Source organism: Dipodomys merriami, unplaced genomic scaffold (genome assembly GCF_024711535.1).
Source record: "Dipodomys merriami isolate MVZ:Mamm:240054 unplaced genomic scaffold, mDipMer1.0.p SCAF_17, whole genome shotgun sequence".
Lineage (NCBI taxonomy): Eukaryota > Metazoa > Chordata > Mammalia > Rodentia > Heteromyidae > Dipodomys > Dipodomys merriami.
In genome coordinates, this window is record NW_027203048.1 from 3,858,941 (window position 1) to 3,884,460 (window position 25,520).

At 41.1% G+C, this 25,520-nt stretch overlaps 1 protein-coding gene across 1 annotated transcript; it reads right to left on the reverse strand.

Moving 5' to 3' along the window:
• Positions 1–1,334: 1,334 nt before the first annotated feature.
• On the reverse strand, positions 1,335–22,607 carry Laptm4a (lysosomal protein transmembrane 4 alpha). The gene is made up of 7 exons (XM_070025048.1): positions 22,047–22,607; positions 11,168–11,288; positions 6,784–6,860; positions 6,576–6,698; positions 3,494–3,589; positions 2,922–3,020; positions 1,335–1,925 (listed from the first exon to the last, which is right to left on the reverse strand). Exons 1-7 carry the CDS (start codon positions 22,155–22,157, stop codon positions 1,851–1,853), a joined length of 702 nt encoding a protein of 233 aa, XP_069881149.1. The 5' UTR covers positions 22,158–22,607; the 3' UTR covers positions 1,335–1,850.
• Positions 22,608–25,520: the final 2,913 nt, after the last annotated feature.

Sequence of the window (25,520 nt, forward strand, 5' to 3'; positions counted from 1 at the left end):
TCAGTCAAGAGGCTGCTCTAAGGCAGCCTGGGCAGAAAAGTCCAGGAGACTATCCCCAAAATAAGCAGCAAAAAGCAAAGCTAGAGACCTGGCTCAAGCAAACTATACTCCTCATGCTGCTTGTCAGCTCTTGCACTTATCCACGATTCATCAGACTGACAGGTCTATCTGCTTCCTATTATGACCAGTGGTGTATTATAATTTGTTCTTGCTATACTAATCATGAAATGTTCTATAAAGCCATCAATGAGAAATTTCTGGCTTATAATTCAACTATCTTCAACTTAATAGCTACAGAATAGTTAGCTACAGAAATGCTTCCAGGGCTGGGAAGGTGGCTCAGTGGTAAAGCGCTTGCCTTGCATGCATGAGGCCCTGGGTCTGATTCCTCGGCACCACATAAGCAGAAAAAAAAAAAAAAAGCCAGAAGCGGTGCTGTGGTTCAAGTGGTAGAGCGCTAGCCTTGAGCTGAAGAGCTGAGGGACAGCGCCCAGGTCCAGAGTTCAGGCCCACGACCGGAGCCCCCCCCCGCCCCCCCCCAAAAAGAAAGAAATGCTTCCAAAATCATGTCCAGCACTGCAGTCTCAAATGAATCCTCAGTTAACTAGAATGTTATGTACCACCTGATGGCTGAGTGAAGGACAGCAATTCCATTCTTCTAGTGGAAGCTGGGGAGTGTTGTGCCCACCTGCAATTCCAGCATTTGGGAGTCCCAAGGCAGAAGATCATGAAACCTTGTTTCAAAAAAAAAAAAAGGGTTCTAGCTGGGCTCTGGTGGCTCACACCTGTAATCTTAAGTACTCAGGAGGCTGAGATCTGAGAATTGCAGTTCAAAGCCAGCCTGGGTAAGAAAGTCTGTGAGACTCATTTCCAATTAAACCAAGAAAATCAGAAGTGGCAATGTGTCTCAAAGTGATAGCATGCTAGACTTGAGCAAAGGAGCTCAGACAGTGTCTAGGCCCTGGAGTTCATGATCAACAACAAAAAAAGTTCTAATGGAACTAAAAAACTCCTACTACCTCATGACACCTTGTACATTTCAGGGTGGAGATCTGGTGGAAAACTAACTGTGCCATCTGTCATATGAAAGTAAACCATATACAATTATGTGCATATTTTACAATAAACACTTTAAGTTTCTGCTGACAGCCTCGTGACTGACCTGGACTCTCCAGGTTTATATAAGTGCACTTGGAGGCTCACACGAGGGTGCCACTTCTCATAACGTATTTCTGCCTTCAGAGATGTTCAACTACATACTGTTATGGCAATTCTAAGGCTTTATCTACAAAAAAAAAGGGGGGGGTAAGAGTTAAAAAATAATGACAACAGTAAATATTTAAGAGATTTATTAAAGCATCTTATCACAAAAATGGAAACATACAAATTAAAAACATGCAACCACTATCTCCCAGGTCAAAGTGTTATTTTTCCTACTTCTATAGCTGAAAACCTCAGATCTTATACCCAACTCACTCATCCTGAACACTGAACTCACTCCTGGAATTACCCAGGGTGGAAAATAACCAAAACACAAACCATTCTATAAAGAAAGTGCGAAATTTATAAAAAGAATATATGTGTAGAACGCCTTTCCCCTCCCCCCATTAAAGGCATACAATGGCACTTTGCTCTTGCTTAACCTAGATTGTCTTGAGAAAGTATTAAAATGTAATAGATTTAACAAAAACAAAGACTTTTAATAAATGTCCAAAAGCTCCTTAGTGTTTGAAAATAAAATGCTGAAACAAAAAGACAATGTATTTCATATCAAACATGTATTGCAGCATTCTGTAAAATAAACAAGACAAGAAGCTGGTATAGGGTTTATTGATAAAGGCAGAACATCCTCAGGCAGGTAAGTAAGGAGGCGGTGGTTCTTTCTCAGGCATCTTCACAGCCATTTCATAGGTTGGCAAAACATACTAGGAAGAGAAAGATAGTTCCATCAGACTTATTCTCTTTTAAAATCCTTTCTAGACTAATTCTGCTTTAGAAATGCAGGCAGGAGAATACAAGCCTACAGGGAAGAGCTGAAGGATGTTTAAATACTCTAGAGCATTGCATGTGAGATGTCTGACCTAAGGTTGCTAGAGATGGCTGGAAAGCAGGCAGAATTCTCCCTTTAAACTAGCCTGGTTGCTAGAATTTCTCAACATGCAGTACCTACTCTTCCCAATCCCTCATTCCAGTGAATGTCAATCACACCTCAGCAGTCGAATGCCGGTACGGGAGGGAGTGCATGTGCAAGCATGTGTTAAGGCACTCAACTGAATCGCTACATAGGAAGCCACAAAGAGGTGACTAGACCCTGAGTTTAATCATAAGCCAGTTGTAGTCAGAGGACATGAACAGTTATAGCTTCTAGGTTAATGGACATACTTTTGTAAGATAGTGCATTCTAACCTAGGAAATTCCAAGTGTGACAAGGTGACCCTACATAAACTACATATATTCTATGTGCTGAAAACTTGAGGAGACAGGAGAGGTAGGCCTTTCTACATCTAACTGACTCAGAGCCCTCTTCTCCAAGATGAATCAGCTCACCCTTTGGTGAATACAGATGTTATTTGAAAGCAATACCAGTTTCAGTCAATGCTACCCTGCCATCTTTAGAATCCTAGAAGCTATATGAGCCTAACACAATTATTTCCTATCTTATTCCCCACACCCTCCAACACAGTGCCCAGCACTTGTGGGGAGCATGAATGAAGACATCTAACAGCCAAGTTGGGTGCACTAGTACAGAGACTGTCTAGCCCTAAGTACCCAAGATTCCCATCGTAAAATACCGAAAGCTGGTGACTGAAGCTACTCAGGCCCCAAACCATAGTTATGGCCCAGAACAGATGATCAAACCACATTCCTCTTTTAGATCAACAATGGCCAGCAACATTTCCATGTAGTAAACGGTGGTTAACCTGTGGAGGTGCTTCAAAGGCAGGATATACAGCAATCTCCGGCACATTTCTGTTGTTGATATATTTATAGCAATTCCAAACACAGTTGATCAGATAAGCCTGAAATGGTAAAGACAAACTTCAACTATCTGCTCGAAGATGCAGACAGATTTCCAACACTTCCCCACGTATTTTCTGTAGAGAAAGGACCTGATATTTGGGACCTAACAGATGTCAGAACCTTTCCCTACTGGCTCTCATTTAAATGTCAAGTTTTCCAAAGAAGAAAAGTTGATGCTTTGATCAGTCTGTCTACTAGTGTGCCACAGAGGAAATTCTGGGGTTCTGAATGTAGGGAATGGTAGCAGATTTGCAACACAAATCATGAACTATTTTTGAAATCATAAGCAAGTTCTTTATACTTAGGAAAGATCTTGACACTTCCTACTCCCTGGAAACAATAGACCCCTGGAAGTACCACTTCCACTGACCCCCACCTCCAACCGATCCTCCATCCACTGTGCCAAGGAGTGGGGAAGGCCATGACTAAGTATTGTTTTACCAGTGCCTCTAAAGTTTAGTACACAACTTACCTTAAAAATGATAAACACCACAAAGAATGCCAGAACAATGAACAGAAGGCAGCTGGAGTCCAATGCCAGGAGGTCGTCTTTGTAGGGAAAATCAGGCTGTTGTTAAAAATAAAAGCTGTTACACTTTGTGAAAACATAGACAGCATTTCAAGAATACAAATACAAGACTCTGGAAGTCTGAAGTGCTTTGTACAACTATTTGAGGAGAATAATACAAGGGAAATAAAAAATTCATAAAAATTCCTAAGCTGTTCATAACAGGATTTAACTCTGTACTTTTAAGCTACATTATCTGAAGCCCCTAAACACTTAAAATATACTTACTCGTTTAAATATCTAGAATACTCCAATAAAGTCTAAATCGAGCTAGTTTTCTATTTATTTTTTCACTATTTCTTATCTTTTGGAGCTTGACAGAACACAGTCTCCCATGTGGGATTGCAGATTTGTTCCTGATCAGTAAATAAGAAGGCGCTGAGAGCTATCTAATTTCCATGTGCAACGGAGTCCCACATAAAACTTTTTTTTTCTAAAAAGTTACTGTTGTCTCAACTCTCCACCACATGGGCAAAAATGCGGGATTTTACTGGTTAAAAGCCCAGGCAAGATTATATGCTTCGCTGAAGACACTAAGAAGGACTGACTGCATTCATTTAAACCCTTATTCTGTTCTGACTCTGGGCAAGACATCAGGACGTACTGCTGGCTGCAGAAGCACCTTATAGTCTCACAGGGGACAAGAAGACAGGCCTATTCCTATAAAAGCAACTTCACTTTGATACTCTTTTCTATAAAGCATGTTTTTTTTGGGGGGGAGGGTGAGGCTTTGAACTCATTCTCCAGCTTTTTTGGCTTGGTTGCTGATGGTGCTCTACCACTTGAGCCAACGCTTCTACAAAGCTCTTTTGTTTAAAGCATGCGTCTGTGTTCAGTGGAAATGTCAACACAAAGACTCCAGTAATTACATTTTCATATACTGAGTACAAGCCACACAAGGAGCATTTCTATGCTGAGGACTTTTTTCAGAAGGTGGGAAGGCACAACTTGGGATGCTACAGCCGGAGATGACAACAGATGTCAGGCAACAAACCCAGGCCCCCACTACCAGAACCCCTCCCAGGCCAGCCTCAGCCCATCTCACACCTTCGCCACTTCTTCACATCCTCACCCTCTGGCTGTCAGGCACCAGAGCCTGCCCTCAGCTTCAAATTTCCCCCACCCCTACCCATTCCTCCTCTGCCTCGCCTCCAGGACTCTCTCATTTCTCTAGAGCCTTTTCTTCAGCACTTTCTTGCCTGATTCTTCTTAAAGCCCCAACGAAATGTTAAATCTCACTTCCCAGCTCAGGTCTCATATCCAAGTGACATCCACTCACAGAGCTGCCTAGTTTAGTAACTTAATGGTTAATTTTCTTACTTTTTCACTAGACAGTAAGCTCCAATGAGGTTTCCCTAAAATCTAGCTGAGTGTCCTGCACATAAGCAGCAACCAAAATTCTGGATGAATGAAAGATACATTTGGTGATGTGCAAAAATGGACTGGACAGCACACCTGCAAGTGGAGAGAAAAAGTTCTAAAAGCATTTTGAAAACAAAATGAAGAGTACCCTATTTTGGGTGAGAGTGGCTGGAGATGCAATGGTGAAATCCTCCCCCCTCCTCCTGAATAACTAGTGTATGTTAATGAGAGAGAGAGACCGATAGAGAGGTGTTAAGATATAGCCATGTGCACACGAAGAGAAGATCATCTGAAAGGCAAAGAGAAGCCCGTTTGCCAGTTTTGAGCTTGGACCTACAGCTTCCACAACTGAGAGGAAGTGAATTCTGGTCATTTGTGACCTCTGTGTAGGACTTTATGACAACCCAAGCAAAGTAACTCGCTCATTTTGTGTTTTACTTCCCTTCTTACCACGTAGCATTTTCTAATAAAATTAACAGTTGACTTTAAAAACAAAAATACCCTCTTTTCCAGCATTCACCTATCTCAATGCCATCCTTCCCTCCAAAACTCATCCACAAAGCCCCACCTGGCCACCTGGGCCCAGTATCCTGGGCCCCACCCCTTTCACTCTGGCTAAGACAGCTCCCCTCTGGTTTTTGCAGACATCATGTATTGAGTCCTCAGATACATGGTTTGCTCCCGGAGAAGAAGGAAGTTATCTGTACCTTGTATCCACAACACACACAGATGGTGACTAGTACAGAGCTGAATGGACTCTTGGACATTTGCTACAGATTATTAGGTAACAGCACACCCATCATTTTATGAGGGCCAAAAAAAGGCAAGTGAGTCTATTGTTAGTAAAGTGAAAATCAAAAGTAGAGCTACACTTCTTTGCTGTCCATTTTTAACAAGTTTTAATACCGGAATGTCCACATGGTATGGTAAGAAGATATTCTATTTTCATCTTGAAAGGGTTGGTAGCTACTTTAAAATACTTTAAAAAGCAAATGGGGTAGCTAAGAAATAGTACCTAAAGTCTATGCTGTCCATTTTTAACAAGTTTTAATACCAGACTGTCCACATGGTATGGTAAGAAGATATTCTATTTTCATCTTGAAAGGGTTGGTAGCTACTTTAAAATAATTTAAAAAGCAAATGGGGTAGCTAAGAAATAGTACCTAAAGTCTATGCTGTCCATTTTTAACAAGTTTTAATACCAGACTGTCCACATGGTATGGTAAGAAGATATTCTATTTTCATTTTAAAAGGGTTAGTAGCTACTTTAAAAAGCAAATGGGATAGCTAAGAAATAGTACCTAAGGTTTACCCAGGACTTCAATAAAAATTATTTTATTTAAAATTAAGCTGATGTTGGGTGCTGGTGGCTCAAGCCTGTAATCTTAACTACTCAGGCTGAGACCTGAGGACTGCAGCTCAAAGCCAGCCAGGGCAGGAAAACACCTGGAACTCTTATCTTCAATTAAACCCAGAAAACAGGAAGTAGAGCTGTGGAACAAAGTGACAGAGCCTTAGCCTTGAGTCAAAGAGCTCAGGGAGAGTACCCAGGTCCTGAGTGCAATCCTACCCACCAACACCTCCACCCTTAAAAAAGGTAAGCTTAATTAGTGTACACACTTACAAGCTGATCCAGGTATTCTTTGATTCTTGGTAAATAAGTCAGAGAACTGATGGCAACCAGGCAACTGAGAACAAAGTCAAAGAGCCGATAACAAAAGAATGGAATGAGCCACCCCACTTGATACTGTAGAAGAAAATAACACAGTTATTACATATGATATCACTACCACACAACAAACTTTAAAAAGGTAAAAATAAGACATACTTACAGAAATTGCTCCATATACCAGCATTGAACTGATTATAAACATAAGAACTGAGACGGCAAAAAGAACACAGGCATTATCTAAGAAAGAAACAAAAATCAAATTAAGCTACTCATATAACAACAATAAAAATCAAAACTCTTCATGACAAAAAATGTTTTAAAGATAGCTTACAACATTTAAGGTAAATTTCAAAATTGGCCAGAAGGAATAGAATCCATCTCAGTCAGCAATGCTGAGTGCAGATGGCTCACGCCTGTAATTCTAGCTACTCAGGAGGCTGAGATATGAGGATCACCATATGAAGCCAACCCAGGCAGGAAAGTCCACGAGACTCTTATCTCCAATTAACCACCAGAAAACCGAAGTGGCATAGTGGCTCAAAGTGGTAGAATGCTAGCCATGAGTGAAAAAACTTAGGGACAGCACCCAGGCCCTGAGTTCAAACACCAAGCTGACAAAAATAAACAAATAAATAACAAAATAAATCTTGAAAAATTCATAGAAAGCTTCTATTTGTTATAGGTAAAGCAAATGTGCTCTTCTCCAAGTCCAAAAAAATGAAGATGGCTAAATAGGTAATTACAATACAACATGGCAAGTGCTTCAACAGATGGAGAAAACATTTCAATTAGACAATCAAAAAATAACAACAAAAAACCCCCAACAACCTACAAAGTTGACCTTGAAAGATGGGAAGCATTTTTAACTAGAAGAAAAATTAAACACAGAAAACCTCAATAAGATACAACCTGAAATGCAAAATTCTCCATTAATTACCTCTTCCCCAGCCCAGTCTCCCCAACATTTAACCTCACCACTTCCTTCTATTTGGTCTGTTTTCTACTCACAGGTCTATGCTCTTCCTTGTTTCTCAACTCTTCCTTGGTTGTTCCAACTCTGCACTAACCCATGCTTACTAATTTTTTTCCCAAAACATTCAAATAATCTCCAACATTACTAAACCACACTTGACTTACTGAGTTTCTTGGCACAGTAGTTAGCTCTGACTCTGTGACCTGATATATATTCACACCAATGGATAATATAGGTATAAGCTCACCATTGAGTAGTAGTTAGCATTAAACTCTGTAATAGCAGGCTACCTACAAGTTACGATTTTTTTTGGGGGGGGGCTGGTCGTGGGGCCTGAACTCTGGGCCTGGGCACTGTCCCTCAGCACTTCAGCTCAAGGCTAGCACTCTACCACTTGGGGCACAGTACCACTTCTGGCTTTTTCTGCTTATGTGGTGCTTAGGAATCAAACCCAGGGCCTCATGCATACAAGGCAAGCACTCTACCACTGAGCCACCTTCCCAGCCCCAAATGTTACAAATTTTAAAGTACTTCCCTGCTACAGGATACAAAACATCACGAACAAGAATTCATATATACATACATACATATATCCATATATATGGATATATGTATGTAATTTGGATATATGTATGTAATGTATGTATGTATATATGAATATATATAATATAAAAACAATATAAAGTTAAATAGAATAGGTACCACCAAACTGGAAAGCCAAATTTCTAATTTAAAAGAATCAGCTTTTGGGTTGGGAAGGTGGCTCAGTGGTAGAGTGCTTGCCTTCCATGCTTGAGATCCTGGTTCGATTCATCGGTACCACATAAAAAAACAGAAAAAGCAGGAAGTGGTGTTGTGGCTCAAATGATAGAGGGCTAGCCTTGAGCTGAAGAGCTGAGGGACAGCCCGCAAGCCCAGAGTTCATGCCCCAGGACTGACAAAAAAAAACAACCAGGTTTTAAGATTTGATTATGGGCCAGGCACCAATAGCTACTCAGAAGGCCGAGATCTGAGAATGTAGTTTAAGGTCAGCCTGGAAAATAAAGTCCATGAGACTCTCATCTCCAATTAAATACCAAAAAAAGCCAAAAGTGGAACTGTGGCTCAAGTGGTAAAGTACTAACCTTGAGCAAAAAGGCAGGGCTTGCCCTAAACTTAAGCACAAGACCTGCATTGAGTGTGTGGACACACGTGCACATCACAGAAAAGATTCAATTACGGGGAATGATATGCTTATTTTAGTATGTGAGGTTTTTTTTTGTTTTGTTTTCAGTTTGGGTTTGTTTTTTTTTGGCCAGTTCTGGGGCTTGAACTCAGGGCCTGGGCACTGTCCCTGAGCTTTTTGCGCAAGGCTAGCACTCTACCACTTGAGCCACAGCACCATGTTCTGCTTTTTCTGTTTATGTGTTTCAGAGGAATTAAGCCCAGGGCTTCATGCATGCTAGGCAAGCCCTATCTGAGTTTTAAATAAATGAAATTCAAAATATTTTATTAGAACAAAAAAGGGTGGGGAGTTGGTAACTAGAGAAGTGAGAAACGATATCCATAGAATATTCTATCTCCAATTAACCAGCAAAATGCCAGGCTAAAGGTATTACTCAAATGGTAGAGTGCCAGCTGTTGAGCAAGAAAGACAAACCAGAAATGAGACCTTAAGTGGGACTGGTGGGGAGTAAATATAAAAGTGTGTGGGTGTATGTGTGTATGTATGTATAGCCTCATTATAGCCTTGAGTTCAAACCCCAGTACCACTAAATAATTAATTCACTCTTCTCTATATCTCAGTTTTAGGAAAACCACACATGACTAAGAATTTCTGGCATTAACCAATTAATTAAAATTGTACAGTATACAGTTAAAAAATGTGCAACCAAAAAGTAGCCGGAGCCCAGTTGTGGCTCAATCCTATAAGCCTAGCTCCCTCAGGAGGCTGAAATCCAAGGATTTCCATTCGAAGCTAGCCTAGGCAATAAAGTCCACAAGATTCTTATCTCCAATTAACTACCAAATTGCTGGAAATGACACTGTAGTTCAAAGTGGTAGAGCATTCACTAACCTTGAGCACAAAAGCTTAGGATCAAGGACCAGGGCATGTGCATGCACACACACACAAGTTGCCAGGCATGGTAGCACATGCTTACAATTGCAGCACTCAGGAGGCTGAAAAGTCAGGCATGGTATTACATGGCTATCATTTCAGCTATGCAGGAAGTGAAAACAAGAACACTGAAGCCCAGTGCTGGCCTAGACAAGGTCCCAAGTTCAAATTCTCAAACTATTAAAAAAGAAAACATCCCAATTGTGGGAACAACTATATTAGTTGTTTCATGTTGAACATGTGGTGACATATGATAAGCTACAAAATTCATCTCTGCACCTGAAAAATGAAGTTAGCCCTGCAGATCATAAATTATTATATCGACAACCAAATAACCAGACACAAACCATGAATGGGTCACAAGTAATAAAGTTCATAATAAAAACTAATGAAGAGCCAGGTACTGGCGGCTCACTCCTGTAAACCTAGCTACTCAGGAAGCTGAGACCTGAGGATCCCAATTCAAGCCAGCCCAGGCAGAAAAGTCCATGAGACTCTTATCTCCAATTAACCACCAGAAAACCAAAGTGGCTCTGTGGCTCAAAGCTGTAGAGTGTTAGCTTTGGGCAAAAGAATTCAGGGGCAGTGCCCCAACCCCAGCCCCATGACTGACAAGTAAATAAGTAGGTAGGTAAATAAATAAATAATAAATAAATAAATAAATAAATAAAAGCATGCTAATAAAGTCCAAAATCCTGAGACTTAAAATCCTACATATACAGAGAGAGAGAGAGAGAGAGAGAGAGAGAGAACAGGGAACATTTTTCTGATGTGAAACTAAAAAATTAAATGTGCAGAACTTGTCTGCATGGTAATGTCTGAGGTCTAATTTCCTGTTTATTATATTCCATAACTTGAATTCTGTAACAGTCACTAGTATTTTTTGTGCCTGTATTTTAAAGAAAGATAAATAGTAATTAAAAATTACTGCTACAAGAAATAAACAGGATTAACAGATATACAGGGAAATTTATTCTGTTTACTCCACTTTCTATCCCAGTGTCATCTCTCCATACAAACAGAACTATATACAGAATTTGACCCTGAACAAGAGATCTCATCAAATACATAAACATTCTGTATTTTCTACTTGACTCCATGGGGAAATCTCCCATCCTAAGTAAACTTGCCAGCTAGCCCTCAAAATCTTATATTACAATCATTTTATCTCCCCCTTACTGTGCTCTAAAGCAAGGCACATAATTACATTCCACAAGAATCTAGTAGTCTATTAAATCCTGTGGCTAGAAATGGCCTACTGTAATTTTAATTGTATGCCTTTGAAAAAAATCATTCATATACTTTCCTGTTTCAACAAGTAGTTTAAATAATCCAATGTTAATCTTATTATTCAATTTACTTATTTAACCTTTTGAAGTATAATGTCAGCATATCAATACTTTGCCAACTAAGTATATTTCTAAATTATATTGGTAAAACCAGTGGGGATTTTTTTTCCAACTTAAAACTCACCAGCCATTCGCTCAGATGAATAGTAATTACCGATGACTTCATACTGAATGTTGACAGCTGGCATGGAGTTGGGATGAGTCACCTCCACAGTCAGCAAAATTGCCATCAACAGGTTTACCACCTGTGAAGAGTAACATCAATTATATTTTATTGATTACAATCAGGAAACAGCCTTCAGAAAACCTCTAAATGGTCCCATATTTAAAGTGTTTTATTTAAAAAGTAATAAGGATACAAAATAGTAGGACAATCTGAGATTAGTTTAAAAGGGCATAGAAAAACCACCAGTGGCTAGCTATTCTAGAGACTGAGATCTGGGAATCATGGACCAAAGCTAGCCCAGGCAGAAAAAAAACCGTGAGACTCTCATCTCCACTTAACCAACAAAAAGGCTGAAGTGGAGCTCATATATTTACTCACATACGCAATCTCAGAATCTGTGTTTGAAAAAGCTTCATATAGCTAATACATTTATCCTGAAGCCTAACACATCATCTCTACCTCCCCCCCCCCCCCAAAGCTAGACTTAAAAGCTTAAAAGAAACTTTTGACTAGGTCACTTAACTTTCACTACTCGTCTTAAATGTGCTCCTTAATTTAAGTGCTTCTCTAATACCTTAAGGCAGCTTCTAAATACTGTCTTGTCTAGAATAAACAACTCAGATCCTTAACTCACTCTTCTATCTGTGCAATGTTTTCCAGCTGACTCACCATTTCCCTTTTGCATTCCCCCTTACATAAGCTCCAAAACGATAGATACAAAATGAACTAAGATCAGCGTAGTCCAAAACAATAGGGATCTGAGTTTACCCATTCTAGAAAGCAAATTTCAATTAACACAATTTAAACTGTATTGACATTATTTTTAATGTACTGATGTACATTCTTTGAGTGTTAAATGAACATTTACTTCCTAAAAAATTTGTATGCACACACACAAGTACTGGTATGGACTGAGAGCCTACCTATTCTTGTTTGGCTTTTTTGTTCAAGGTAGTCCCCTATCACTTGAGCCACACCTTCACTTCGGGCTTTTTGCTAGTTAACCAGAGTTAAGTCTACCTGGGCTGGTTGCAGGCTGGAATTCTCAGATCTCAGCCTCCTGAGTAGCTAGGATTATAGGTATGAGTCACCAGCACCCAGCAGCAGTCTTTTTAAATACTAAAAAAGGTGCTAAACTACCATCTGTAACCAGAACACAATTTGATTGAGAGGCCCCAAGCATAGCCCTCAATGTATTTGTGATCAAATTTCATCTTGCCCATCAAGATTTTCCAGATCTGAGGGTTCTAGGTGTGGCTCAAGTATAGAGCTAATTAAAAAAAAAAAAATGTGGGCTGGGAAGGTGGGTCAGTGGTAGAGCGCTTGCCTTGCATGCATGAGGCCCTGGGTTCAATTCCTCAGCACCACATAAGCAAAAAGAAAAAAGCTGCAAGTGACACTGTGGCTCAAGTGGTAGAGCGCTGGCCTTGAAGAGCTGAAGAGCTGAGGGATAGCACCCAGGCCGAGTTCAGGCCCCACGATCCGACCAAAAAAAAAAAAAAAATGTGTCTAGTTCTGGATTCTGATATTCTATAGGTTGATTCACTCAGCTTTCTGCAAGTAAAAATATGATCAGCATGTAATAATGTAGTATTATCATCTATAACCTAATAATTAGTATTATCCCCTAAGAGCTGAAGAAGACAAAGTTGCCTCCTCCCCATTTTTAGCAAAATCTAATATTTTATCTACTTTAAACATTTTGCTGAAATCCATTTGGTGAATCTTCCTGTAAATCCCATCTTAAGATTAATTATGCCAACAATAGTGAAACCCTGTGGCATCCCAGGAGGCACCGTCATGTTTACATGCTAAGAAACAGTTTTCTTAATGATTAATGATTCAAAACAGGAATCCCACCTAGAGGCTAGAAATATGGCTTGCCTAGCATGCATGAAGCCCTAGGTTCGATTCCTCAGTACCATATAAGCAGAAAGGGCTAGGAAGTTGGCTTAGTGGTAGAGCACTCTTGCATGCATGAGGCCCTGGGTTCGATTCCTCAGCACCACATAAGCAGAAAAAGCCGGAAGTGGGGCTGTGGCTCAAGTGGTAGAGCACTAGCCTTGAGCTGTAGAGCTGAGGGACATCACCAAGGCCAGAGTTAAAAAAAAAGAACTCCAACCATATAAACAGAAAGCCGGAAGTGGTGCTGTAGCTCAAGTGGTAGGGTGAGCTCAAGTGGTAGCCCTGAGCAAAAGAAGCTCAGGGACAAGCCGGGCGCTGGTGGCTCACGCCTGTAATCCTAGCAACTCAGGAGGCTGAGATCTGAGGATTGCGGTTCAAAGCCAGCCCGGGCAGGAGAGACCGTGAGACTCCTATCTCCAATAAACCACCAGAAAACCGGAAGTGGCGCTGTAGCTCAAGTGGTAAAGCGCTCGCCTTGAGCTGAAGAGCTGAGGGACAGCGCCCAGGCCCAGAGTTCAAGCCCCACGACCGACAAAAAAAAAAAAAAAAAAAGAAGCTCAGGGACAGTGCCCAGGCCCTGAGTGCAAGCTCCAGAATGGGAAAGAAAAAACAAACAAACCAACCAACCTCACCTAGGACTAGAGTTAGCACTGCCTTACTAAAGTCCACAAAATCTGCCCTCCTCCCTTGTGAAAATCCTGCACATTAGATATGCTGAACAGTTACAAGAACATAAACCCTATTATATAATTCTTTCCCATGTCCACCCTGAATGACATTTCACAAATGTTCTATAAGCAAGCAGGCCAAGTTCCATCTTTAGGTTAAATGACAGTGTCTGTCCAATGGATATCAGCTTGAAATCAATTCAGCAAACTCCTTTGCTAAACTTTATAAACCAAAAGTGTCACAGTTAAAAGACTTTTTTTTTTTTTTGCACAATACAGACTTTTTTTTGGTGGTCCTGTACAGTTTCAACTGGGCCTCACACTTACTAGACAGGCATTCTACCCGCAGAAAAATATTCAAGCATACAAACCAAATTACTAAATGAAGAAAATGATGCCAAACTGTAGGAGCTTTAAATATAAAAACATTCTCTTCAAACATAGACCAAACACAGATACAAATTCATCCACAACTATTAGCAACACTTTATTGTGTGTTCTGATTTTTATAAGTAAAAAAAATCGACATCCTCACAAGCATGTCTGGGTTTTTTTTGTCATTTTAACTGGACTGATATTTCACTTTTTGATTTGACATTTTTGAATGTGTTTTTGTACTGAGGTCCTCATATATTCTAAACATTAATCCTAAGTCACATAGTTTGCAAGTATATTCTCCCATTCCGTGCTTGATTTCACTCTGTTGAAGCGTCTTAGTTTGAAATAACCCCATTTGTCTTTTTCTTTTGTTGCCCATGTCTATATTCTTGCTCACAAAAATCCTTGCACAAACCAATGCCAGAATGCTTTTTCCTGTATTGTCATCTAGTAGTCTTGTTGTTTCTGGTTTTATATATATCTTTAATCTATTTTAAGTTGGTTCTTCTGTATGTTGACAGAAAAGGGATTTAGTGTCATTTTTCTACATGCAATTATCTACTTTTCCTACCACCGTTTGCTGAATAGAGTATGCTTGCCCAAAACTGTACTCTGGGGCACTTCTGTTAAAAATCATTTGGCTGTGTATGGGTATATTTCTGGGTTCTCTATGCTGTCCCATTGGTCTACGTACCTTTTTTCCTTTTTCTTTTTCTTTTTTTTTTTTGGTACCAGTCCTCGGGCTTGAGCTCAGGGCTTGGGAACTACCTCTAAGTTTCTTTTACTTAAGGTCTTCTACTACTTGAACCACAGCTTGTTTGGATAGTTTATTGGAGATAAGTGTTTCATGAACTTTTCTGCCTGGGCTATCTTGGAACTGTGATCCTCAGATCTGACTCCTGAGTAGCTAGGATTACAGTCATGACCCCGGTATTATGTGTCTATTTTTATATCAGTACTATGCCATTTTGGTTGCTATACTTTTGTAGTATATTTCAAAGCTGAGTGTTGTTTTTCTTCTTTTGCTTAAGATTACTTTGGCTGCTTGTAGTCTTGCTCCATTCAAATTTTAGGATTTTTCCCCCTATTTCAGTGAAGGATGACACTGGTATAATAGAAATTACATTGCTACATCACTTTAAGTAGCACAGCCATTTTAACATTTTAATTCTAAGACTTCTATGAGTAAAAACAAATTTCCATTTACTTGTTTTTTTCAATTTCTTTCATTAATTAATGGTTCAGTTTTCACTGTAGAGGTTCCTGATTAGATTTACTCCCAGATTTTATTTTACAGTAATTATAAATGGTGTTGCTTTCCTATTTTCTTTTCCAGGTATTTACTTTTCAGTTAGCAATATATAATAAAAATGCTAGTAACTTCTGTTAACTTAGTTTCATATCCTGAAGTCTTCTACTCAATTTATTCATTCTAAGAGTTTCCCTGGGAAGTCTTTAGGGCTTTTTATGTATTTGACTGTGTCATCTGCAAATAAGGATCTCTTGACTTCCTTTCTGGTCTGGGAGGGCTCTTCATCTATTCATCTTGCTCCAATGCTCTGTAGCATTCCAGTACTCATGGAATAGAAGTGTGAAAACCACACTGGGTTCCTGATCTTAAAGGAAAAGTTATCCAGTATGTATACTATTAGCTGTGGGTTTGGCATAGATAGCTGTTACTGTGTTGGGTGTTTTTCTCCAAACATGTAATTTATTAAGCAATTTTTATGTGAAAGGAGATTAAAATTCATGTTTTTTTCTGCATCTACTAAGGTGGTCACACAGGTTTTATTCCTAATTCTGGTGATATTGATTTGCATGTTTCATCTGTAGGATGAATCCTATTTGATCATGATGAATTATCTGTTTTGAATGTACTGTTGAATTCAGTTTGCTAGTGTTTTCTCCTTCTTTTGGTGCTGATCCTGGGACTTGAACTCAAGGCCTGGCACTGTCCCTGAGCTTTGTTGCTAAAAGCTAGAACTATATCATTTGAGCCACAGCTCTACTTCCAGATTTTTTGGTGCTTAATTGGAACTCGAGTCTCCGGACTTTCTTGCCCAGGCTGGCTTCAAACCACACAGATCTCAGCCTCCTGACTAGTTAGGAGCCACCAGTGCCCAGAATTTTGCATCTACATTCATCAGGGATATCAGCCAATAACTTGTCTGTCACCAGACAAGAATCAAGGTGATACTGACCTCCACTTCAACTTGAAGTAATTTGAAAAGACTTGATATTAGCTGTTCTTTAAATGTTTTGGAGAATTCAAGCAGGCTTTGTTGAGAAACTATTTTGCATTTAATTTAGTTACTTATTGGTTTGTTCGGGTTTTCTCTATCTTCATGATTCACCATTAATAGGTTTTATGTATTCAAGATTACCCATTTCTAGTACATTTTCAAATTGATCAACATACATTTGTTCATAATAGTTCCTTACAATTCCTTATGTTTCTGTGGCATGAATTGTACTGTTTCCTTCTTTATGATTTGCGTCTTTTTCACTATTTACTTAATTATTATTATAAACGTTATGAACAGAGGGATTACAACTACATAAATCAGGTGTTGAGTACAGTTCCTTTTGTACAGTGTCCTCTGTTCCTTTACTCTCTCCCAGTCCCTCCCTCCCATTTCCACCCATGAGTTGTAGAGTTCACTTTCACCAGTGTCCAGTGAGCTCCAATGCTGCACTGTCATCTCCTTTTTCCCTTGAGTTCTGTACCTTCCTCTCCCACCCTCCCAAAGATTACATGTGAACCCACCATACATTAAAAAGAGAATCTTCAAAAGATAAATATTAAAGAGAGTTCTTGTTTCTATACCTTGGAGTTAATTTCAATATATATGTGTGTATGTGTGTGTATATATATATATATAATCTTATAGAAATATAGAGGTACATAGGCATTGCTTCTTTGTGTCTTTCTTAAAAGTATCTTCTTTTGCGCTCACTGTGAGTCTTTATTCTTTGTCTAGCTAGGAATTTGCCAATTTTATGTTTTGAAAATACTGATACTTCAATCTGCTAATCTCTTGAAATTTTTGACCCCCACCCCAACTTTTCTTTTTTTGGCCAGTTGTGGGGCTTGAACACTGGGGCCTGGGCTCTGTCCCTAGGCTTTTTGGCTCAAGGCTAGCACTCCACCACTTTGAGCCACAGCACCACTTCCAGTTTTCTGGTGGTTAACTGGAGATGAGTTTCATGGACTTTTCTGCCCAGGCTGGCTTTGAACTGCAATCCTCAGATCTCAGCCTCCTGAGCAGCTAAGATTACAGGTGTGAGCCACCAGCATCCAGCTTGTCCCTTTTTTATTTCTGCTCTGATCTGTTTCTTCCCTGCTAATGGTTTAGTATTTTCTTGTTTTCCTAGGTCCCTGAGATGTATTATTATTTGAGAGCTTCCTACTTTTTTTGCTGGGGGGGGGCAGTTTTGGGGCTTGACTCTTGGGCCTGGGTGCTGTCCCTCAACTCTTCAACTCAAAGCAGGCACTCTACTACCTGAGCCAGAGCACCACTTCCAGTTTTCTGGTGGTTAATTGGAGATAACACTCTTGTGGGCTTTCCTGCCTGGGCTGGCTTTGAACTGTAATCCTCAGATCTCAGTCTCCTTGGTAGCTAGGATTACAGGCCTGAGCCAGCAAGCGCCTGGCAGCTTTCTACTCTTTAATGTAGACATTTACTGCTGTGAGCTTCCCTCTTGGTACCACTTTTGTAGTGTTCTGCAGATTTTCATTTGTTTCAAGAAATTTTTAAGTTCATTTTTGAAGTCTTCTTGGCCTCATCAGTCCTTGTTTTAAGAGAATATTGTTTAATATCCATCTGATTACAAGCTTTCCTAAAACTTTCTCCTAATACTGATTTCTAGTTTGGCTGCATGTGGAGAGAAAAGTTACTTGCTACAATTACAGTTTTTGTTGAGACTAGATTTGTGGCTTATCGTGGAGAATGGGGGACTTAAAAAATTTTCCCACAGCATTATTTCGTCTCAATCCAGTTATCTGCTAAGACTTCAATTAAAGGAGTGTTTGTTTTCAAGGCCTCACAATTAAGGATTTCATAGGCTGAAAACTCCCACAGGGTTCTAAGCAAAGAACTACTGTTATAAAGACCAAACTGATTACCTTTAGAAGAATTTTTTAAATGTACAGAGAATTTTTGTTGTTTACTACTATATATAGTTACAACCAAGTTGTCCCTAGTAATCTGAGGGGACAACGCATCCCTCTAATATTTAAAAATTATCTCAAATGATCTAATCAGTAAGTTAACTCCTACACACATTTTAGAGAGTTAAGACATCACCCACCACCTTCCAGGGGCACTTTTTTAGTTTGTGGTGGTTGGGATTGAACCCAGGGACTCATGCATGCTTAGGCAAGTACTCTACCACTGGAGCTACTCCCCTAATCCTGGAGGACATCTCACATGGAGAGAAAAATAAAAGATACACTAATTAAGCTCTTTAATAATTAAAGTTTTAAAAAACTGAATTGGGGAGAAGAGCACTTGGAGAGAAATAGCATACACAAAGGCAGTGAAGTGTTTGAAGAAAGATACTAACTGGCTGGAGGGGTATACTGCTTGAGGACATGTCTTCACTTCTCTCTCAACAACCTGACATTTGACTCCTGGAAGGGGAGACATGCATTAAAAATTAGTTATATATTACATCTTTCCAAGACCTACAATTACTACAAAGGTTTCTCATGTACTCCTGAGTCACACCATTACTTATACAGAAAAATACCTCTGGCAGTAGCCTTTTAATCCTACCCTTAGTCATTCAATAAACATTTGAGGCTACATCTTATAAGAAACTTGGTTAAAATAATCCAGCTTTAAATTCCTTAATAATGACAGAAAACAATTTTAGGAATGCAAGAATTTAAATGCATTCATTTGGAATTTCATATTACTTAACCAGGTATTAAGCTAGGCAGGTTTCTTTCAAACCTAAAATGACAAATGCTAACTTCAGGGCTGGTAACTCTGGCACACAGAACTGGTACTGGTTTCTCTATTCTCTTCCTGCAAGGACTATTCAATACCAAATACTCATCAGTATACAGTGTTACAACTGCCTTAAGACAAGACCAAGAAAAGAGGTATTAGAAAGCAGAGACACTACATCAGATACAGTTTCTGAGCCTAGAAGGAGGGAGGGTTGAATTTCCAAGTTCTAAACAGCACCTAAAGTTTCCTGGTCAACACAAGCTACAAGTGCCATACATATTCCCCCACAGACAGTAAGTACTGACTCACCCAGAATGAAGGAACAGCAAACCAGGACAAGGAAGTTAGGGAGGGAACCATGACACAGTTGATCAGGAGGGAAGTGACATTCTACCTCACCTCCATCTTAGTACAGTCTGTTTGGACAAGTCTTTATTTAGAGGTACTATATTTTGGGCTCTTACATCTCACATGTCTCTGCATCTAGCAAAAATTATCTTTCCATTGTATGTACTAAAGCTTACAGTTTTTAAAGTTACTAGCAATGCTGCAATAAATAAAAACAGTTGCTCTTTTCCAGTCCTTAATTTGTACCATAAGTTGCATTTTCTTGTCTGTGCTCCAAATACTTTGTAATGCTACAAAGTATCTTAAAGGCCAATGCCACCCATGTTCAAGACAAGAAATATCTAGGTCTACTATGTAGCAAGTAACAGGAATACAATGATAAATAGTACACCCAGTCTTTGTGATTTATCCCTTTTATATGATCACCATAGCCTTTTACCTTGAAAATGGTCAGTAAACAGCTTAATTGATTTAAGTCGAATTGATTTAAGCTATTTACAATGTTATAAAAACCCAAAGTCTTGCCAGGTAAAAACAACTATGGCATCTTTTAAATTGTGAAGTTAAAGGAAGAGAAACGTTTTTCACACCAACAGCTTCTTTAGGGAACAGACTTAAAATTCCTCACTCCTTGTTTTTTTAAGGGAAAAAAACGCCCTTACTCAAATTTTTCTCACTGCACTTTGGGTTTCCTGTTTATAAGTCCCACTTTGTCCTCTTATTAAAGCAGACAGCATTAAAAAAAAAATCTGCCTGGCAAAGACTGGAAAGAAGTTGAGCCAACTGCAGTTGAATAGCTGAAGTTGGGATGGTGACTATTTTCTTCTTGAGAAATTAGAAACCCTTTGTGAGTGGAGGGAAAGATCTGAGAAGAAACAGGAAAATGAAGTTTACAGGCAAGAGTCCCAGGCTGGCAGATTCTTGTTTTCTCAGCTAGAGAAGGGAAGGTCATTTTGTAGAAGGAAGCTGTAGTTGAATAAGGCGTGAGGATCCTAAAGATACGAACTAATCATTGAGGGGAATGGAAGGCAGAGCTAAGGACAAACAAAAGAAATTAAAGACTCAATCCTACAGCTAAATGGAAAGGAAATAAAAGGAAGCAATTGAATGTCATTTATTCTACATCCAGTATTACAAATCAGTTAAAACACAGAGCAAGGGAGAGCTTAAGGGAAAAGTGATAGTTATACAGTAATAGCATGACTTTCTAAGCACAAAAGTATGGAAACATGAAAATAACCTCAGTACAAATGAATAAAACTGCACGTTCAAGTTTTGTGGCTTTTCTTTCCTAATGTACATTAACAAAAGCAAGGCTGTAAAAACAAGGGTGTTCAGGAATAATGTGGAGGTCTGATGGTCCTGACACACTGCCTGACTGAAGATTTTCATCTGTTTTTGCCCAAATAGTTACTAACGAGTTGAAGATCCTGGATGGGGAAGTAGAAGTACAAAGAAAGTAAAAAATGCGGGGGGGGGGGGACCCTGGGATAAATCTCCCCCTTCATCTGCTGCTCACACAATTGCCAGGACCTCCACAGCTATCAGTTAAGCTTCCTTCCTTCCTCATCCCACACCCACCACATCACCGCCATTAGCCAAACTTGGTCAAAGTTTCAAAGAAGTGGCAATAACCTACAACCGTCTAACAGAACATTTTTAGAAGGCACACGTAAAACAGTTTCCATGTGAAAGGGATCCTGCGGATTGTAGTAAGAAATCACAAATGGGTGAAGTACTGAACCATGATCGGAAGCCATCCATCAAGGTTCTCATAGAATCGCGCGGATCTGGAAACCCCAGAATCTCTAGCTTATGTGGCGGGAACAGAGTAGACTCTGCCGATCAAGGAAACGGGGACGGGGGCAGGGGTGGCCCCGGGGATCCTGGCAGACGGCCCCGCCAAGGCAATCTTTTATCTTTGTTCTCGAATCAGAGGCCTTTCCATGAACGAATGAGGCGCGCGCACACACAAGCACACACACACACACACACACACACACACACACGCACACACACACGCGCGCGCGCGCGCCTACAGCTGGCGTCTTCGGCTTCCCCCCAGGCCAGACAACGCCGGCCCGCTCTCAGCTGTCCCAGTAGGGAGCGCTGGGTGGGAGGGGGAGAGGGGCGCCGTTCGCATCGCAGGGCACAAAGAGCCCGAACTGCGGAACTCCCCCAAACCCGGCAGCCCTCCGCCCCGAACGCCGCGTCTCTCCACACTCGCTCTTTCTCCTCCGGTTCTCCAGGCAGAACTACCTCCCTCGGTCCAACCCCACCCCGCGACTCCCCGACAACTTCTCTTAACAAACTCCCAGGCTTCGTTCGGGGCTAAAACATGGACAAACTAAAAACTAAAAAAAGTGCCTCAACTTCCACGTCCCCGCCGCTCCCAGCACCCCGCTTCCAGCCCCACCCCAACCCACCCAACCCTTACTAGGATGGACGCCCCCCATCTCCCACACATGCGCACTCGCTCCCCCCGCCCCACAAACCCAGCGCCTCGAGGTCTCGCGCGTGCGTACAGGCGTGGCCGGGCGCCGAGGCCTACCAGCTCTCCCGTGCGGCCCCCCCACTTACCATGTACCAGGTTCCCAGGATGATGGTCCCGGTGCGGACATGGCAACAACCGCAGCACCGGGTGCTGTAGAACCGGTCGCTGCGGCTCCGCTTGAAAGTCATGGACACCATGACTCCTTCTTAGCCAGTCCCCCTAACAAAAGCTTTGTGCCCGGAGGTTGATCCCAGACAGCTCGGTCGCCACTTCCAAGGCCAAACGACGCGTCTTCAAAACCGCCCTAGCTTGGGCCCCGCCAGCTCCTTCGCGCCTGCGCAGTGAATTCTCGCGGGACCACGATTTATCAGTTCTCCTGCCTCCTACCGCTCCTCGTAGACCAATAGGGAGAGGGAAGCTGGACGAATCCAGGTCCTGATTGGAAGAAAATGAGAGATTGACAAGTCCTCTCGTCCAATCAAAAGTGCAATTCGCCTCAGTGTTGTTCGGCTCCAGAGGGCAAGCGTCGGCTCGTAGACTTAGGGTAGTTCAAGTTAGGGAGAACCTGGGTGTTCTTCATCCCCGAGATGAGACAGGCAAGAGGCATTTAATAGGAGAAAGGAGAAACGAGAGGGAGTGGCTAGCAGAGAGCGAGCGAGAAGAGCTTTCTGGGCTTAGTCCTTGCCACGTTGTAAGACGGCATTGCTCACGTGACCTTCAGGCGTAGCTCCATTGTTGGGCTGATTGTGGACGGTGCCTGCAGGACGGGGCGTGGTCTACCGAGAGGGGCGTGGCCACGAGCTGTCCGCCCCGCTCCGGAGCAAATCCAGGCTCCCTGGAGGGTTAGGGCTTACTTTTTGGTCCACCGGCCTCTCTCTCTGAAGTCTGTTGGGAGGGAGGGGGGGAAGGAAGGAGGGGAAAAGAGAGGGGAAAAAAAATCCTGTTCAGCTCTGCCAAAGGAGAAAGGATTAAAGAAATCGGAAGCAAAATAAAGGGTAGGTTTTTGGTTTTTTGTTTTTACCCAGACTAGGCAGTTTTGAAGAACGAGTGAAAACGCGTGTCATTAAAACCAGCCAGCTTTACACACCCTTCTGTATAGCCTTGAGAGCTCTCCACCTTTCTTTGGGGTGTTCTATCCATCTTTGTAAGGCTTGTTCACTGGACTTCGTATTCAATCTTACCCCTCCAGAAAGCTCTGGATGCAATTTGTACATTCTTTTTACATTCCTGCTACAACACTGTAGGTGAATGCTTTATATTCCAGCTTTGGCATCTTCGGGGATGGAGCCTTGAATTAATTAATGAGTAAATTAAAATCTTTGACTTATGCGTCTTTTGTATGAAACGTGTGACTAACTTGGGAAAAAACGTAGTCAAGTATGCTACAATATACATTTGAGGATAATAAAAGGTGTAGTCAAACAAATACTAAATAGTGGTGTATCTCACAGGACGTGGAACATGCATATTTTGAACACTGACATGTATATTTGGTAGGGTGGCCAAAAGGAGGACTAGAAGACAGTATAAGATAGATAACACAAAGGTTGGTTCATGAGCCCAGTGCCAGCTACTTAAGAGGCTGAGATTTGGAAGATCTCAGTTGGAAGCCAGCCCTGGGCAGAAAAATTAGACATTACTCTCCATCTCCAATTAACCAGCAAAAAGCTAGGTTGAATGCGTGTTTCAAGTGGTAGAGTGACAGCCTTGAGCAAGAAGGCTGGCTGATCCTGAGTTAGTCTCTCTCCCACTGACCAAAAACAACAACAACAACAACAAAAAAAAAACCTAATGAAAATAGAGCCTGTGTGTTGTTTAAGAATAAGGAAATGGGGGGGCTGGGAAAGTGGCTCAGTGGTAGAACACTTGCCTTGCATGCTGGAGGCCCTGGGTTTGATTCCTCAGTACCACATAAGCAAAAAGAAAAAAGCCGGAAGTGGCGCTGTGGCTCAAGTGGTAGAGCGCCAGCCTTGAGCTGAAGAGCTGAGGGACAGCGAGCGTCCAGGCCCAGAATTCAGGCCCCACAACTGGACCCCCCCCCAAAAAAAAGAAGTAAAAAAAAAAAGAATAAGGAAATGGGCCTATACTGGGAAAGAAAAAAAAACAAAGCATTGCTACTGGTCAGCTTTTGTGGGGTAATAAAATACCACAAAACTTAGCACCTTCAAACTTTTTTTCTCTCTTCAGGTTTGCATAAGTTCCATTGAATCCTGTGGTCAGCTGATGAACTTATTTGAGGCTGGAAGGATGCTCTAGAATGATCACACATGTCTGATTGTCAATTTCATGTCACCTGGGGTGACATTTGTGCTTCATATTAGCAAGCTGGCACCAACTCTTGCATGGAGTTTTCATAGGGCTTGCAGAAGAACTGTAAAGAGACAAGCCTGAGCATTCTTTTCAAGTACTACTTTAACTCTTCAGGTGATTTGTTCTTTTGATAGAAACAAGGGTATGTGGCTAAGCACAGATGAAAGGACTGGAATACCAGGTTCTTACATCTTGGTGTGGTGGGAGCTTTAAAGGCACACTGCCAAGTGTGTTGCACACAGAGATGTGAAGGCTAAGGGGCCATAGGTATCAAAAGTGGCAACAGAGATAAAGGAAGTAGGGAGACAGTCCAGAGAAGAGGTGAAGAGGAATGAGGAAAACTGAGCAATCATTGGATTTTATTATTAGTCTTCTAGTTCTGTTTATGAAAACTATGCGTTCTTTGATTAATTTGATTAGTTTAGAATAAAAAAGAAGACAATAAACAATAGTGTGAGATTCCTAGGACCATCTAGTGAAAAAAAAACTCTTCAAGGAAAAGTTGAGAAGAGTAGGTACTAAGGGAGAACTGCTTTTAGTTTTCTAAAAGAAGCAAGATTATAAAGTGAAAGAAACACATAGAGTACTACCTAGAGGGAGTTGCTGGTTTGATACATAGAATGTCAAATCCACAAACAGACTGACATCCATCTGTCCGATCATTCTTCCATTTGGTCACCATCCATCAATCCGCCAATCTTTCCTCTGTTTTTGCTTCTGTGTGTATGTGTGTGTTTCTCTAATATTCAACTCATATTTATTTCAAAATGGCAACTTTTTGAGCTAGTACTAGGGCTTGAACTCAGGGCCTACATGCTTTCCCTCAGCTTTTTCGCTCAAGACTGGCACTAAACCACTTGAACCAAACCTCTACTTCTAGCTTTTTGGTGATTAATTGAAAATAGTCTCACAGACTTTTCTGCCTGGGCTGGCTTCGGACTCAGATCCTCAGATTTCAGCCTCCTAAGTAGCTAGGATTACATATATAAATCACTAATACCTGCCTGGTTCGTTTTGAGAGTTCCCAAGGGCAGGTTGCCCAACACTGTACTACACACCTCCACTCTTACATAAAGGAAAGCCTGCAACACACCTTCCCATTCAGGCTGCCATCCTGAAGTAGCTTCCCAGCCTCTATATCTGTTGGTGTGTTTGGCTTCTTGGGTGAAGGGCCATCTGAAGTTGGCCAGCCTTCCTTCTGCTTCCTACACAGTGACTGAAGCCACACAGTATTTGAATGATTGTCCCAC

Excerpts from the sequence above, each read along its gene's own strand:
- Laptm4a (XM_070025048.1), bottom strand. The coding sequence starts at position 22,157 with ATGGTGTCCATGACTTTCAAGCGGAGCCGCAGCGACCGGTTCTACAGC. Across the intron at positions 11,289-22,046 it reads TCCTGGGAACCTGGTACATG|GTGGTAAACCTGTTGATGGC; the intron begins GTAAGTGGGGGG and ends TACTCTTCACAG. Across the intron at positions 3,021-3,493 it reads TGGTGTTTATCATTTTTAAG|GCTTATCTGATCAACTGTGT; the intron begins GTAAGTTGTGTA and ends TTACCATTTCAG.